Source organism: Phodopus roborovskii, unplaced genomic scaffold (assembly GCF_943737965.1).
Source record: "Phodopus roborovskii unplaced genomic scaffold, PHOROB, whole genome shotgun sequence".
Classification (NCBI taxonomy): Eukaryota; Metazoa; Chordata; class Mammalia; order Rodentia; family Cricetidae; genus Phodopus; species Phodopus roborovskii.
In genome coordinates, this window is record NW_026126434.1 from 8,951,020 (window position 1) to 8,969,297 (window position 18,278).

Consider the following 18,278-nt stretch of genomic DNA (forward strand, 5'->3'; position numbering starts at 1 on the left):
TAATTTAAGTAACACAGCAAGAGGCTCATTTCTCTACTCACAGGAAAATAAAGCCTATAGATACACAGTTAGCCACATTAGAGACCTCCAACTGGGCTCTCAACCCCAGGACTGCAAACAGTCTATAACACATCCCTTATTGGGGAGGTCATGGTCATTACTGGATACTTGATTTTATTCCTGGCTTTTATCTAGAAGATGTTAGTAGACAAAAAGTGTTTCCCAAGATTGTCAAAAAGTCTCTTAGAAGCAAAACTGCCTAGGTTAAGAACTTATCTAAATAAACAATTACCAGCTGGGCAGTGGTGGCACCTTGCCTTTAATACCAGCACCCCAGAGGCAGAGGCAGGTAGATCTTTTTGAGTTCAAGGCCATCCTGGTCTACAGAGTGAGTTCCAGGACTACAGTGACTACACAGAGAAACCCTGGAGGGATGGGGAGATCGGGATTAAAAACAACAAAAAAAAAATTGCCATCAAAATAAGGTAAGCTAGCCAGTTGGTGGTAGTACACACCTTTAATCCCAGCACTCAGAAGGCAGAGGCAGACTGATCTCTGTAAATTTGAGGTCAACCTGGTCTACAGAGGGAGTTCCAGGACAGCTAAGACTGTTACAAAGAGAAACCTTGTCTCAAAAAACCAGCAAATAAAAATGTAAGCTACCAACTTTTTCTTCACCTTTTGACAAGAGAAAAGACACCAACTACCTGGCTTTATGAAGTAAATTTTCCTTTACAACGCTTATGTATTTGACAACTTGAAAAGTGATACCAGTAGGTGGAAGTACAACATGAAGAGAATATGAAAATATTGCCAGAGTGAAGAAAGGCTGTTACAAAATTGCCTAACTTTATTCCCTCTTGAGATATTCTCCGTAGAGGAATATGCTCATTTATTCTCCCTGAGACATAGATGGAAAGTGTTACAGTCCCATAACATGTCATGTATCTACATGGAAAAAAGATAGGTAAGCCACCCAAACCAGACAGACAAAACTGAAAGCAGGAACACAGAGCTCAAGCTCCTTGATTATACGTGGACTCCAGGTGATCGTCCCTCCAACACACTGTTCACAGTGGTGTTCAGTCCTGTCAATCAATATCCCCTTTACAACAGTTACTGTGTAATGAATGCCCTTCAAACATTTTTAACCTTATACTTACAGGCACAAAGTTCAAAACACCCATGCCTTAACTGCTATATAAAGGAAAACAATCAAGATTTTATAAAGGAAAGATCCTAGGAGACAGGAATCTTCTCCCCACACACATTTCCAAAGTGCCCCCCAAATACTTTCGATTTCTTCCCAAACTCTATGCTGTCAGCCACAGTGATCAACAAACCTCTACCTCTCAGAAATTTGTTCCAAAGGCAGTTTTACAAAGGTGAAAGGGAGGGATCTTCTGAAATCATTTCACTTGAGATAAGACAATCACCACTTTACTGTGGAAGTCAGTAGATATCTGTTTTTTCATTTATTAAAGTATCAAGAGTTTTTGATAAAAATTTAGTGAGGGTATAGACTCTTTCTGAATATAATACATTTCTTTAAAAAATGCATTTATTTGTATTTTATGTGCACTGATGTGCTGCCTGTATATATATCTGTAAGTGCCAGATTCCCTGGAACTGGAGTTATAGACAGTTATGAGCTGCCATGTGGGTGCTGGGCATTGAACCTGGATCCTCTGAAAGAGCAGCCAGTGCTCTTAACCAGTGAGCCATCTCTCTCTGTCTATTATTCCTTATTCCAGAATGCACTTTATACTGACTTCAGACCTACTGTTGATCTTACTCTGCTAGCATAAGGGATGACTATCTGGATCCAAGTACAACTTTAAGCTCACCATATGACTTTTAAAGATTTTTTTTTTTCAGTCAGGGTCTGGTGAGCAGGAGGATTCTAAGTTCAAAGCCTGGCTGAGACACTTAGTAAGAGCCTGTCACAAAAATAAATAAAATAAAAATAAAAGAAATGATGGGGATTTAAGCAGAGCACTTGCCTAGCACGTAAGATCCTAAAGGCAAGGCAATATACACAACACACACACACACACACACACACACACACACACACACAGAATGATTTTTTTTTTTTTTTTGAGATTCTAAGACATTTTCCTGTAAAGTTGTCTCATTTTTGTTTTGATTTGCTTCTCACTTATTTAGGTCCTTTCTTCCAAGTTGGAGTGTCAGTTTTATATATCATAAAAAGTAGAAAGAGAACCTTGAACTCAGATCACAATAAAGAACATTTAGACCCAGGTAACAACATACCACAGTTAAGAATGACAACTTTTCAGGGTGGTGGTGGTGCACGTCTTTAGTCCCAGCACCCAGGAGGCAGAGGCAGGAGTATCTTAGTGAGTTCAAGGCCAGCCTGGGCTACAGAGTGAGTGCCAGGATAGGCCCCAAAGCTACACAGAGAAACCATGTTTTCAAAAACAAAAACAAAAAACAAAGAATGACAACTTTTCTAGTGAAAGCATTTTATGCAATCTCTATGTTATTTTCAGAAAATGACGTATCAACATTATTCATATCTATGTCAATTCCTTATTGCAATAAGCAGAACAAAATCCCCATTCTAGAGTACTAGGAAGTCATCAATGGGTATAATGAAAGAAATAATTCAGAACAAAAAGGATCCCAAATATACTAAATAAATACAAGTCCTGCTCAGACATAAAAGTTCATTAACCAGCTGGGCGGTGATTACACACACCTTTAATCCCAACACTCGGGAGCCAGAAGCAGGAGGATCTCTGTGAGTTCCAGAACAGGCTCCAAAGTTACACAGAGAAAACCTGTCTCAAAAAAACAAAAACAACAACAACAACAAAAAATCTACCCTCTCACAAATCCTTACTTGAAGAAACATTCTACGTCTGTATGGAAATTCATCATTTACAGACATATCCAGATATATCAGAGGAAAGAAAAGAAACTGCCCACTATTAGAAGTCATTCTCCATTAACCATCCAATAGGCCAACAGCAATTGTCTCTTGGTAATAACCATTGCATGGAGAATGTGAAGGGAGATGGAAAGACTAGATTCCTTTTATTTAGTTCCCAACATTTCTAAACTTAACTCTCCTGTAATAAAAATTTGAAGTTAATAAGGCTATTTATTACCTACTGAAAACTTATGAAATTTGGGGGACAAGAACCTGCTTTATATGAGCTTTTCATTAGGCTCTGAAGGACAAAGCAAGCACTGCACTCCTGTCTCTCATCTGAACTATACAGAATTTAAAGCCAGCTCCAGCTAATAAGAAGTTCAGACCATCTTGAGACAGGCTCTGCATGTTGGCACAGTAAGGAGGCTGAAGGAGGGGCAGTGCCAGTTCAAAGCCATCCTAGGCTACACTGAGACTCTGCCTCAGAAACAAGCAAAACAAGCCGGGCTTGTGGCTGCTCCTTTGTTTAATCCAGCACTCAGGAGGCAGAGACAGGCAAATCTCTTGGAATTCCAGGCCTGTCTGCTCTTCGGAGTATGTTACAGTCCAGCCAGGACTACATGAGACCCCAAAACCAACCAAGCAAAACCCAAAACAAACAAAAATCCCAGCACTAGGAGGAAAAGGGGAAGAAAATTACTGAAAGCTCAAGGCCAAGTGGATACGCTGAGTCCTAGACCACCCTCGGTAACACAGCCAGACCTATTTTAGAAACAAAACAAAAGCAATTGCTCTAGTGGTAACAGCAGGAAAAGCTGAGACTGCAAAGATTCTCCAAGACTCTGTGAGTTCTGTACATATTGTATTCCTGGATTTATTCATCCTGATCATTAACTCCAGTTTTTGTTTTGTTTTTTTAACTGGCAGAGATGCTCAGCCTTTACCAAAATCAAAGGTCAGAGGTGAAATCACCACATGACTCAGATCCTTCTGACTAAGAATGGGGCTGAGGGTCTCTAGAGTCGGACTCACCAACTTCAGAAGGTCGGTACTGGGCATCTTCCGCTGTAGTCTTCTCAGGACTCCCCTTTTTCAACGTCTGAAAAGGGGAAACACATCTGTTTACTCGAAGTCTTGGCGTCGCCACACTGCACACTGCTAGATCAGCTGCCTAGCTAGCTCCTTGGAAGTCTCGGGATTTCACTGCCGGGCTTATCAACACTCCGGCCGAACCAGAACATCCGATTCCAGAAGAACTCAGCCAAGGAACCACGAGGGGGACACGCCCCTTCCCAGGCTGGGACACGAGACAGCTTGGTCCCCGGGCCCACAGCCCCACGACCAAGCAGCCAGACTTCGGGCTGCTCCTGCCCGCTCTGTCTCCCCGCCCAGCCGGAGACCGAGCTGGGCGCCCCGACTCTCCGCGCCACTGCTCCGCCGGGGCCTTAAAACCCCTGCCCCTTAGCCTCGCCCTTGGCTCAGCACCCCCTCACCCCCGGCCCCGTAGCCCTCAGCCTCGCTCCCCTCAGCCCAAGTCTGCGCCCCGCTATCCCTCAGCTCGGCTCACCCTCAGCCCGCCTCCTCCCCGCTCCGCTCGCCCCTGCTCCTCTGGGCTCGGGCCCCCGCCCCCTCTCCCCTTAGCTCGACGCCCACCCCCCTCAGCCTGGCCTGGCCCCCCTCAGCCCTAGCCCGTCCGGCCCGCCGCAGCGGCTCCACCTCCTCAGACCGAGGACCCGCGCCTTCTTCCCGGCAGAGGCTCAACCTCGCAGCCGCACACCTCACGCGCCTCCGCTCGGCGAGCGACTGACCTGCCCGCCGCGGGACCAGAGATCCCCCTTCCGCCGCCGCCGCAGAGATTGGAGGTGCGCCTCCGTCGACCCGCCCCTCCCGGAAATGGCCTTGGGGTACCCACCCGCCCACGGGAGCCCCGGCGTGCGCGGCCTCGCCGCTGTAGGACGCGCGCACGTCCGACACGGCGCGGAGCAGGTCCTGCACTCCGCCCTACGGCGCGTGCGCGCCGCCTGCTGGCCGGGTAGGGGATGTGTCTAGAGCCAAAGATGGCCCTGTTGGGTTTGAATTTCTCTTTCAGGCTACCCTTTGTTTATTTGCCTTATGTTGTTATTTTATGACGCAGGGTTTTACTAAGTCGCCTAGGCTGGCCTTGAGCTCTTTCTGTAGGGCAGGTAAGGCTTTGATCTAAGTATCCTCCTGCCTCAGCACAGCCTCTCAAGTAGCTAGGGTGATGGGATGATATCTCTCTACCAAGTCTTTGTTTTGAAACAAATTCTGATGTAGGCCATGCTGGCCTCAAACTGGTCATGTATCTGAGGGCTACTTTGAACTCTCACTCTTTCTGCCTCCACCTCCCAGATGTTGTGATTACAGACGTGGGACACTATGCTCAGCAGTTTCCGGGATAATTATGCTATATTTGTTTGAGGTGATGGGGTGGGGGAAGTCTCGCTGTTCTGAAAGCATCAAACTGGCCTTGAACTTGAATCAGTCCTTCTGCTCAAGCTCCCAAGTACTAAGATATAGGCATGAAAAGTTGGTTGTTTAAAAGGTTAGCTTGAAGGGTCTCGAAAGGGAGGGCTCAGTGACTTTAGTTCACAACATCCACATAAGATGGCTCCTGTGTGCCCATAATTCCAGGTCCACAGGGTCTGATATTCTCTTCTGGCCTCTGAGAGCATATGGACAACTTAAACACACACACACACACACACACACACACACACACACACTAAAAATAAAGTTACTTGAACCTGGTGTGGTGGTCCGCTCCTATAATCCCAGCATTCAAAAGGCTGAGGAATGAACACTGCTTCAGAGCAACGATCCCACTCCTCCACCTCACCCCAACCCCCACATACTGGACACAGCTGGTCATGGACCTGCAGACAAGCTGGATATAAGCAACCACCTGACCTGGGTCTGTGTAGTAAGGGCTTTGGAATTTTCCTGAGTGTCTTAGTTAGGGTCACTATTGCTCTGATGAGACATCATGACCAAACCAACTTGGGGAGGAAAGGGTTTATTTGGCTCACCCTTCCATAGCACTGTTCATCATCAAAGGAAGTCAGAACAGGATCACAAGCAGGGCAGGAACCTGGAGGCAGGAGCTGATGGAGGCCATGAAGGAGTGCTGCTTACTGGCTTATTCAGTCCACTTATAAAACCAGAGATGACACCACCCACCTTGGGCTGGGCCCTCCCCCCATTGATCACTAATCGGGGAAAATGCCTATAGCCCAGATCTGACCTCCTAGACTACTAGAGTATTTTCTTTCTCTCTCTCTTTCTGTCTCTCTCTCTCTTTGCCTCTCTCTCTCTCTCTGTCTCTCTCTCTCTCTTTGAGACAGGGTTTCTCTGTGTATCCCTAGATATCCTAGAACTCTCTCTGTAGACCGTTCTGATCTTAAGATCCACCTGCCTCTTCCTGAGTGCTGGAATTAAAGGCATACACCACCACCATATGCATAAATGGTGATACTTAAATGAGGGTGTCATTAGCAGTACCATCCTTATCTTCATCTGGGGTGTCTAGGATGGAACACTGCTTCCCCTGCACCCCCGTGGAAGCACCCCTCAGCCTCCCCCTCATAGCAGTTAAGACCCTGAAGAAGTCTGGTAGGCTGTCTGGGTCCTTCCTCACCTTTACACTACCAAAAGTTCCAGGCATCTCTCTCTGCTACCCAGATCCCCTGGGTCAACCCCTCATGCCCACATACCCCTGCTGCTCTTACTACAGGCCCAGTGCTGTGAGGTTGAATGGTGTTCTGGCACCCCTTCCGATGCCTATTCTTCAAGACTTATATCAGGTCTGCCCTGCCCACTCCCCATCTCCTGTTTTGTTCTGTTTTTTAACGTCTTCAGGTCAGAGGTACTACCCCCAGCCCTCTCCTTAGCTGCCATCTACATATGTAGAGTCAGTTAATATTGGGAATATCCTCTCTGTGTGTATACATGCGTGTGACTGTGCATGTGTGCGTGCAGAGGCCTCAGGATGATGTGTGGACAATCAAGACCCCATGACCCACCTATTTGAGCCCCCTATTGCCACCCCAACATTGATGAGCATGGCTATGCCAGGTTTTTTGCATGGTGCTGGGAATTTTAACTGAGGTCCTCATGCTTGCACCTGCTAAGAAATCTCCCTAGCCCCTCACTCTTAGAATCTTCCAGGTGACAGGAGGGCAACGTCTGATTCCCGCACACATCTGATTCTTCATAGAAATACAAACCAATTCAACCATCTTGACTGATCTTTCCTTTCAGCAAGGACTATGCTAAGCAACTCTGTATACAAGCTCGTCTTCCGTCCTGGCTTGTCATGATCCGTTGATTCTCAACCCCTCCTTTGTGACTGACAAAAGCACAAAGAGACCAGAAAAGATAACATCTTCCAAAGACACATGAGGGGAAGTGGCGTGTGGCTGCAAAACTGAGGCTTCAGATTCAAATGAACCTGGGGGAGACTGATTGACTATTGGTGTTTATTAATTAGAGACAAAGAGTCAGAGGGGCGTTCAGCTATTTGTCTGATAGGCTCCATAGAGCACACACCATAACAATGCTGGGGCTGCGGAGGGTGCAACCCCTGGCAGTTTACAGCAGAGTGGAGACTATAACACAGTCTAGGCTTGCAAGCTTGCACCTGCACAGTCCCTGTCGAGCCCTGATGTGGCTTCTCCCCCCCCCCCCGCCCTGGGGGGAGGGGGGAGGGTAACTGAAGTTTTGGAGCCTTCCTCCCACCCACAGTCCTTCAATCTGTGGAAGACATCAGGAGGCTGGTGAGGCAGAAGTAGGGCTGCCTAAAGCCACCTGAAGCAAATTGTCATTTCCCAAGAACAGCTTTGGCATCATCTGGGAACTTGTTAGAAACTATAGGTTTTAGAACCCCCATCCAGAGCTGAATCAGTACCTACACTTTAGCAAGCTCCCCAGATGCTGAGAAAAAACAAACAAAACAACAACAACAAAAATAACCATCATCCTCCCTATCCCTCCCTGTTTGCAGAGAAAACTGGTGTTCTTTACTATGACACACTTGTTTGCAATTATTTATGGAGTTTAATGAAGAAACACCATGTGTGAGTGAAGGAAGAACTAAGGTCAGTCCCCAAACTGTCCCTGATACCCTGGGTACCTCCCTAGATAACAGGAGACTGAGAGGGACTAAATGCAGCTGGGAACCAGTGAGGAGCTGAATGGCTTCCTGATGCAGAGTTTGGGGAAGGAAGGAAAGCACTCTAGAATCTTCAGAGTAGGCTGGAAGTTTCTCATTGCAGTGCCTGTACCTACCAATTGGGAAAGGCACTTACACCAGCACACCTGGTTCTGCTTAAAACTACAACCACCCAGGGCCTCCTCTATCTACAGGCACACTACATCCTCTCCCACACACTTTTCCTTCCTTCCTTCCTTTCTTCCTTCCTTCCTTCCTTCTTTTTTTGTTTTTTTTGAGACAGGGTCTCTGTGTAGCTCTGGTTGTCCTGGAACCTGCTCTATAGACCAGGTTCTATGGGTCACAGAGATTCACCTACCTCTGCATCCTGACCACTGGGATTAAAGGTGTGCACCATCACTGGCCAGTACACTTTTTTCTTCTTGATAGGGTCTCACTGTGTAGCTCTGGAAAATCTCTAACTTGCTAGTAACCAGACTGGCCTTGAACTCACCTCCCAAGTGCTGGGATTAATGGTGAACACCAGCACCCTGGGCCCTGACTTCTATTCCTGAGACTCCTTGTTCAGCTGGGGAGCTTTTTGGATGTGTGTTTGTGTGTGTATATGTGTATGTGTACGTGTGTATATATGTGTGTATGTATATGTGTGTATATGTATGTGTGTATGTATATATGTGTGCATGTATTTGTGTATGCATGTGTGTGTGTGTGTGTTGTGTTGTATTTACAGAGCTGTAAGGAGATCTGAGATTTGTGGCTTCTGAGACCCTAGTGAAAAGGAATCTGGGAAAGTAAAAATAACCTGACACTAGGCAGATGAACAGGAGAAAAGTCACATGGGGCTTCCAAATATGAGGCCTGAAGAAATCAAGAAAGTAACCCACTGAAGCCAGCAAAGAGCTCATAAACAGCTTGGCATGCTGGAATAAGCCTTTAATACCAACACTATGCAGGCAGAGGCAAGCAGATCTCTGTGAGTTTAAAGCCAGCCTGGTGTACAGAGCGAGTTCCAGGACAGCCATGACTAAGTAGAGAAATCATCTCAAAAGTTCATAAGTCCACCACACCCAGACAGGGGTCAGAAGTAGGCATACAGCTCCAACAGCAGGCTGGATTCATTACAACCTTTGGAGCCACCAACAGCCAGTGGCAAAGCAGATGGACATTGCTGGGGGGGTGGGAGGGGTTGTCTATAGAACCAAGCAAGTACCTAGTCTTGCCATGTGACAAGAAGCAGAGAGAGGTATATTCCCATGGCTTGAGTGGCCCCTGATCTCCCTAATGTCATGCCTTAGGTACCAATCCCCAAAGTCACTGTAACCAAGCCATTACAAAACTGAGACCAATTTTCCAAGGAAATCCCAACCTTCCCAAAGATACCTACTGTGAACAAAACATCAAAAACAGTGACTTTATCAAAAGCTAAACAAATAGAAATTTCCTTTGGCAGAAGGAAGCCAGTGAGACCTACAACAAAACAACTTTGAAGACAATGAGCTGCACTCAGACATACCCTGAGGTTGTCAGCTACCCCTTCCCCCATCCCACCCCCAATACAGAGGTTTTTAAAACTTTCCAAATATTAAAATAATTTGAACAACAATAAAAGACACCCAGGTTAAACTGCATGTCACAGCCTGACACTTCACCAACATGCAAATTCTTTCTTTCTCCCCACCAGCCAGCCAGGTGGATGTGAGGGCTGGATGCAGTGTTTGTTGCCAATCTAGTCACTACTCTTTGAGGTGAAAGGGGAAGTGTGGCCCTTTAAACTCTGCCAAGCTTCTTTGAATGTTACAGAGTTACATATTGGCATCCAGTGAGACAGCTCAGAAAGTAAAGATCTCTGCTGCCAAATCTAATGTCCTAAGTTCAGGGTGGAAAGAGATAACTGACTTTACAAGATGTTCTCTGAACACACACACACACACACACACACACACACACACACACACACAGAAAGAGAGGGGGGGTGATTTAAAAGAAAATACTAAAGTTACACAGCTATAAGAAGCAAAATGAGAAGGCTGTGTGTATAGACTATACACTATGAGAGCTAGAGAGATGGCTCAGTGGTTAAGAGCATGACTGTCCTTCTAGAGGACCCAGACTCAATTCCCAGCACCCACATGACAGCTGACAACTGTCTGTAACTCCAAAGACACCCTCACACAGACATACATGCAGGCAAAGCACCAATGCAAATACAATTAAAAAAAAAAAAGAATATAGACTATGGGCTTCATTCAACTCTCCTGCTTTTTTCATCTGTTCCAGACAGAGTCTCATATCCCACTGGCTTCAAACTCTCCGTGTTCAAGGATGACATTGAACAGATCCCTTCCTACTTCCACCTCCCAAGTGCTGGCATTACAAGTGTTTGATACCATGCTCAGTTATGCAGTGTTAAGGATGGAAACAAGGACTTTTGTGCATGTTAAACAAGCATTCTATCAACTAGGCTACATTCACAAGCTGTTTTTCTTTAGAGTATGTGTCTCTTTGTATTGTTTTTGTAGATAGGGTCGAATGTTGTCCAGTCTGGTCTTAAATTCTATATGTAGCTGAGGATAGCCTTGATCCTAGATCCTCCTGCCTCCCCCTCCAGAATGCTGGAGTCACATATGTGTACAGTCATGTCGACTCTGTTGCCTCTTTGGAAAGCACTGAGTTTTTCTCTTGTTTCTGTCTTATCAGAGTTCTCATTTCAGAAATACATGGGTTGTCAGATATGTCTGATGGAGTAAGGTGCAGGCAAGTTGTTTTAACTGTCTGAGCTAGGCTCCCATGACTTAAATGAGAGTTTACATTGTAGCTCTTGGGGCTATTGTAACAGCTGTGCACAGCACCCACACTGGGCCTCTCACCAGCTGACATTTACTCACTGTTACTCAACCTGCTTCTGCCATAGCCAGGTCTCTGTCAGAGTTCTGTGATGAGATACGCCCAATCCTGTTAGGTCTGACCTCCATTCTTTATGGACCTTATCATAGCAAGTTCATTGGTCCCTCCCGCCAGCTTCTCTCTAGGCCTTCATAAGGCTTGTCTGAGTACCAAGCTACTGGTTGCCTACATGTTTTATTTCTATGGATCAGTAGGTCCCCAACCCTATCAGATCCAATACTTTATTTTTTCTAACTCCCTTTTACTATCCTAAAATTACATTAAAATATTTATACTTATTGATGTATTTTTGCAGGGGAAGGTGCATGCCATGATGTATGTGTGGAGTATAGGGAACAACTTACAGGAATAAGTTCTCCCTTTCCACCCATGTGTGTCCCAGGTATTGAACTCTGGCAGTGGGCACCCTTAACTGCTGAGACATCTCACCAGCCAGCCCCTCAAAATCAATTTCCTATAAACTTCAGAGGAAAGGGTTCTTTTCTTAACCTTCTGAAGTGTCCATGATTTATCTATGGTAGGCAGATGAACAGGAGAGAAAGCATACGATTATATCATGGGATTCCAAGCAGAAGCCCCGCAAATATAAACCTTGAAAGAATCTAGATGATTGACATTTGCCTAGCAGCCTGAGCTACAGAGAGGAATGAAAGCTTTGGGTGTCTGCTGATGGGATAAGGGATAATGCTCAGTATGGCAGAAGTGAGGGAAAGCACAGTCCATGAGGGTTGTCTTGTGAAGCACATAAAAGGTCCCTTGGGTAATAAAAGTTGCCTGAGGCAGCCATTAGAACCGATGATAAAGTCTATAATGTTACCTTCAGTCTCTTTCTGCTTCTAGCAATCTGCCCTGGCTATGAGCTCGCTGCAGAGGGAGGAGCATGTGACAGATAAATCTTTTGTTGGATCTCCAGGAAGATAAGGAACTTTCAGAGAAAGCCTGTCTCTATGTTTCAAAGAGTATGGGTGGGAGCAGAAGGAGGTCAGAACGTTGGTTCTTTAGTTCGAAGAACTCAGAATACCAAAGCAATAAAAACTACAAGAGGATTGTCACAGAACCAATAACACACTATCATCACAAACGGGAAAGCTAGCTACACACTTAAGCCAGACAGAGGTGGTGTCTTAGTGACTCAGTTACTATGTGAACAGTCTTGTCATGTGCTTTTCCAAAACTACAGAACAGACAATTCCTTAGACTGGAGCTTGCTGCTCTTTCAGGGGACATGAGTTGGATGGAGTCCAAGCAGCCATGTCAGACACCCCACAACTGTAACTCCACCTCCAGCCAGATCTGATGCCCGCTTCTGGCCTGTGCAGATACCTACATGTACCTTTGTGTATATACACACACACACACACACACAAACACACACACAGGATGAATTTTTTTTTCTTTTTTGTTTTTGTTTTTTTTTTTTTTTTTTTTTTTTTTTTTTTCGAGACAGGGTTTCTCTGTGGCTTTGGAGGCTGTCCTAGAACTAGCTCTTGTAGACCAGGCTGCTCTCGAACTCACAGAGATCCGCCTGCCTTTGGCTCCCAAGTGCTGAGATTAAAGGCGTGTGCCACCACCGCCCAACTCACAAAGTGAATCTTTAAAAAATAAAAGTAGACAAAATTTCAAACACTAGCTTGCAACATTGTAATTGCATTCCTTCCTGGAGGAGTAAATAATAAAACTTGCCTCTGTCCCCAAAATGTAAAATACCACTGCTAAGCATAATATCATACCCTTGTAATCTCAACACTTAGGAGGTTGAGGCAGGAGGATCACAGGTTTGAGGCCAGTCTTGGCTACATAGTAAGTTCCAAGCCAGCCTGACCTACACGTTAGACAACAGCAACAACAAAAACAACAATGAAAAGGAACAAAGCACTGCTTTTCCTATGTGAAGTGAAGCTGAAATTTGGATCCTGTGCCTTAGAATGTTCTGGCATAATGAGCAATGTACAGGACTTCATCACTGTCACTGAACTCCAAAGGAACAACCTCTGTAACTATAATCATAAGTTTTCAGATCCTGCATGTAAGTCTGTACACCATGTGTGTGATGCCTGCAGAAGCCGACAAGGCATGTGATCCCCTGAAACTGGAGTTACAGATGATAGTGAGCTATCATGTGGGTGCTAGGGACTGAACCTGATCCTCTGGAAGATTAGCCTGTGCATTTAACTGCTAAGCCAAGTCTCCAGCCTCTGCTTTTCATTTGGGGGTAGGGAGCATGGGACAGGGTCTTATGCAACCCAAGCTAGCCTCAAACTATGTAGCCAAGGCTGGCTTTCCTCCAGCTCCCAAATGCTAGGAATACAGGCATGTATCACCGTGTTCAGCTTCCAAAGAACTTTTCAAAATCCACATGTCAAGATTCTCCTACAGACAGAATAAAGAATGGAATCTTTGGTCTTGTATATGTTGTCCACTTCTGGGTAAAAGCTGGTAAATTTTGCTTCATCTCTTCCTATGCCTTGGTCCTACAGCTAGCAGAGATTGAACTCAGAATTCCTGATACTTAACCCCAGAACTCAGGCCCAGAAGATATAGTTGTTTCTTGTGTTTCTCTTTGAGAATATGTGCTATATGCCTTTAAATGAACCACTTACCCTTTCTGGGTTTCAATTTCCTCATCTCAAAACTGAGTGTGCTGGTACAAGCCTGTAATCCTAGCCTGTGGAAAGCTGAGGCAGGAGAATCTCTAACTGAAGGCTTGAGTTGCACTGTAGACCCTGTCTTACTGTTTCCACCCCCACTTAAAAAATGAATAACAATGATTGCATAGAGAGGGGAAACTACTCTTCATATCTGTGGTCTAGAATTCTCTATGGCCTACTTGGGTTTCATTTCCCAGGGATCTCTGTTTGGTAACTCCAATTTCCTAGGAAGGGCTGCTTGTCATGCAATCATTTGTTGGAGAAGCATTTGTCCTAATCCTGCTGGGAGGATGAGCGGTATGGCCAGATGCCCTGGAAGGCCAGGCTGGCTCCTTGCCTTGTTTGCACAGTCTAGGGTAATCTAAATTTTGAGTAAACAGAGGACCAGTAAAATCATTGCAAACCTAGGTGCACAGTTTCCCCTGGTATGGCCCTGTAGAACCAGTTTTCAGGGTGACTCAGAGGGGCTGGACTCAGGGAAGACAAGGCAGCAACCAAGTCTCCTATTCAGAAGTCAGAGTCTGCAGTCACACGCCATGCATGGTGATGAAAAGCCTTTTATTATCTCTAAAACAGAATGCAAAAGTGGAGGTGGGAAGACCAAAACAGGTTCAAGGCCAACCTGGTCTGTGCATCAAGTTCCAGGCTAGCAAGGGCAACATAGTGATACCTTGTCTTTAAAAATAAAAGCCCGGATGATGGTGGTGCACACCTTTGATCCCAGCACTCAGGAGGCAAAGGCAGGCAGATAGATCTCCATGAATTCAAGGCCAGCCTGGTCTATAGAGCTAGTTCCAAAGGCAGCTAAGGCTATACAAAGAAACCCTATCTTGGAAAAAAATAAATAAAATAAAACAAAGTGCCTGGGAGGATGGCTCAGTCGGTAAAGTACTTACCATGCAAACATGAGGACCTAACTCATTGAGCCCCTAGAATACATATGAAAAAGCCGGACACAGACCAGAAAGATGACTTGAGCTTACGAGCACCTGATGCTTTTGCAGTGGACCCAAGTTTGATCTCTAACACCCACATGGTAGCTCACAACCATTCATAACCCCAGTTCCAGGGGGTCCAACACTATCTGCTGGCTTCCATGGAGGACAAACATTCATATGATACACAGACACACATGTAGCCAAAACATCCATACATATAAATAATATTTATAAATAAAAAAACAATAATAAACAAAAAAGCTGGACACAACAGTGCCTGACTATAATCAGGGGAGGGTCAGAGACAGGATTCCTGGACCTTATTGGCCAGCCAGTCTAGGTTCAATAAGAGACTCTGCCTCAAAGAATAAAGTAGAGAACAATTGAGGAAGACACTCAAGGTTGACCCCTGGTCTCTACCTGAACACACACACACACACACACACACACACACACAAACACACACACACACACCACAAAGCTGAATATGAATTTTTTTTTAAAGTTTAAAGTCAGTTCCTTTCCTTGCTGAGTAGCATTGATCTAAACAGAAGGAATTTAAACAATCAACTAAGGATTAGCCAGGCAAAGGCAGGCAGGAGATCAAAAGAGGGCCTGACATGCAGGTCAGTAGCCACAGATGTATAGGGCAATGTATGGCCAACCTTCAGCTGCCCCAGGTAGGTCACATGACCTGCCATCTGGGAACACAGGCCACAAGCTCAGTCATCCACCCATTCACCTATCAAAATGCTAGACATCAATATCTTGGGTGTGGAGTATCACTGAGCAAAACAGATCTCTGCCCCTGATCTTGTAGGAAGGGACAGATAAGCATAATAAACAAGTTTCTATATGATGCCTTAGAGGGTGCGGGGACCCTGGGAAAGACAGCAGTGAGGTAGACTACTGGAACAGAGAGGGTGGGGCTTCGTGCCAAAGGTCATGGGTACTGCAACTTTAAAATTTTTCAAGGCAAGACAAAAACCCTTTTCCCCTCCATAAAATGCTCTCAATTTTATTTACTAGTCTATATTATTTATTAGTTGATTACCTTGAGATACTTATTGTTTTATTTTATTTTATTATTTTTTGGCAGTGCTGGCAATCCAGTCCAAAGCCTAACGCATGGCAGGCAGGTGCTGTACCAATCAGGTCAGGCCTGTGCAGCAAGTACTTTTGCAGTTGGGCTATCTCTGCATCCCTAGTTTAACTTATTGCAGCAGAACTGGGGCCTCTCCCCTAACCATCAGATTTCTGATTTCATGGTTTCCCATAAATCAGCATCAGTACATTATTAACCAACAGGGATGAATTATAGCCCTGATAACCCCTGTGTTGAACACCTAAACCTCAGGTATCCTTAGAAAAGGGTTACTTGGCACAACAAGATGGCTCAGTGGATAAAGACACTTGTTACTCAAGCCTGTGAACTGAGTTTGCTATCCCAGAGTTCACATAGAGGTAGAAGGAAAGAATCAACTATTTGGAGTTGTCCTCTGACTGCATGTACCCCATCCCCTAACACACACACACACACACACACACACACACACACACACACACACACAGGATTACTGTGTACACATGGATGGTGTGTGTGTGTGTGTGTGTGTGGTCTTGAGACAGTGGACTGTATTTCTCTATGTAGTCCTGGCTGGCCTAGAACTCACTCTGTAGACCAGGCTGGCCTCAAACTCACAGAGATCCACCTGCCTCTGCCTCCCTGAGTGCTGGGATCAAAGACATGCACCACCAAGCTGGACAATAATGCTTTTTTTTTTTAAGTACATTTAAAAAAGGAGAAATTTGAACAGATGTGGAATGGAGGTGATGACTTGACTTTAAGGCAAGAGCATCAGAACACCAGCAAATCACCAGGAGGTAAGAAAGAGACAGGAGACACCCTTCTCCCCAGCCTTCCAAAGTACCTACTTTTCCCAGCACCTTGGCCTCAGACATCTAGCCTCAAGAACTTGAGACAAGTTTCTGTTATTCACAGTGGTATTTTATCTCAACATCCTACTTAGCAAATGAATAGACCTAGATTTTCAGTTTGTCCAGCTAAACATGCCCTGCCTGTTTACATGTGTACCCCCCTCCCCAAAGATCAGATGTAAATGTCCTTAATGCAAAAGTGTGGAGGGTGAGGATTTTTAAGAAGCTCTGACCTCTTGAATGAATTCCTAATGCCAGTATCATCATCAGGTTCTGCTTCCTCTTGTTCTCTCTGTCTCTCTTTGTCCTTCTGCTGAGGTATGGCGGAGCAGAAGGTACCTCAGTAGATGCTGGCCCCTGGGTCTTGAACTTCTAGCCTCCAGCATCATAAGTCAATAAATTCCCAACCTGTGGGGGGGAGATTGTGAAGCAGCACATGGGACATCAAGAACCGCAAGTCCTGATAGGCTGGCAAAGGAGATAGGATGAGTGCCAGGGCCATTCTCCGTACAAAATAGCTTCTTGTTCCCTCTGAATATCAGTGGGGACACTGAGTTGGGAGGTGTCCAGAGTCCTGCCATAGTCACTGCCAACCTGCTGCCTGGTGGACAAGAGCCTGAAGCTAGCTTTTGTGGATCAGCTTGAAGGGACTGCTATTCTCAACTACTGAGTGTAAACAGGAACCAGTGTTGCAAGGGACACTCAGAGGAAACTACTTGCTCAGACATATTTTAAAGGTCCACTCTTACTGTCTACTATTCATTTGAGCATTCAAATATTTGTAATGTCCACAGGCTGTCTATGCAAACATCTATCACGCCTCACTATTATACCATATTAGAGTCAGTGTAAACTGGTTCCTTTTATAAAATCACACCAGTCTCTCCCACATAAAACCACACAAGTCATTTCAAGCAATCTGTTCACAGCAACAAGTCCTCCCTGATGACTCCAGGGAAGCCTTACAGAGTTTCTGGTTGAGAATAGAAGGCCCTGCGGGGATTGCCCAATGTCTCTGGATGCAACATCACAACCATAAAAACAAGCCAAAACCTAAGGCCTGTTGGGCAGAGAATCAGTCCCAGGACATGTATTAGTGTAAGTCAACAGAGGTGGCCTGGAAAGCTCTTGACTGGTAAGAACTCAGTACATAGTAAGCTAGGGCAGTAGTCATCTATCAGGGGATGGAATGGGTCTGCCAGTGAAGCCTACCATTATCTGGAGAAGACATCTAAGATAAAGACACAACCCAGAGGCTGGTTAACTGAAGCTGTTCTTGGACTTGGTACTGAAGACCCCTTATAATCAGTTCTGCCTCAATTTACCTTCTCTCCTCTGTCCTCCTCACCCTTGGACTGCACTCCTGCACGTACCACTATGTGCAGTTTTTGTGCAGGCTAGAAGAAAGGGTCAGGTTTCCGGGAACTGGAGGTACAAACAGTTGTGAACTGCCATGTGAATGCTAGGAATCCAACCAGGGCTCTCTGCAAAAGTACACAGTGCTCCTAACTGCTGAGCCACCTCTCTGACCCACTGATTCATTCACCTCTGTAAACTCTTTACCCTCTTTCATGATGTATCTCATAAGTGATTCTGGGACTATCCTGGAGAGGGTGATCATAGGGGGAAAAAAGGCTTATACACTGTGTGACAAGATTACCTGGAAGTCTCCAGAAAAACATATTTCAGTTAGTATTAATAACTTTCCAGGGCTGGAGTGATGGCTCAAAGGTTAAGAGCACTGGCTGTTCTTCCAGAGG

General features: G+C 45.3%; 1 protein-coding gene across 2 annotated transcripts in view; it reads right to left on the reverse strand.

Annotated features, from left to right (window-relative positions):
* Positions 1–4,730, reverse strand: part of Sgpl1 (sphingosine-1-phosphate lyase 1) — a 42,306-nt gene extending 37,576 nt beyond the window's left edge. For both annotated transcript variants that reach the window (XM_051186752.1, XM_051186750.1), the window contains exons 1-2: positions 4,711–4,730; positions 3,935–4,001 (exon numbers count right to left, since the gene is read on the reverse strand). In XM_051186752.1, the coding sequence (XP_051042709.1) occupies positions 3,935–3,961 (27 nt within the window). In that variant the 5' untranslated portion in view covers positions 3,962–4,001; positions 4,711–4,730. The remainder of the gene's footprint in view (positions 1–3,934; positions 4,002–4,710) is intronic.
* Positions 4,731–18,278: the final 13,548 nt, after the last annotated feature.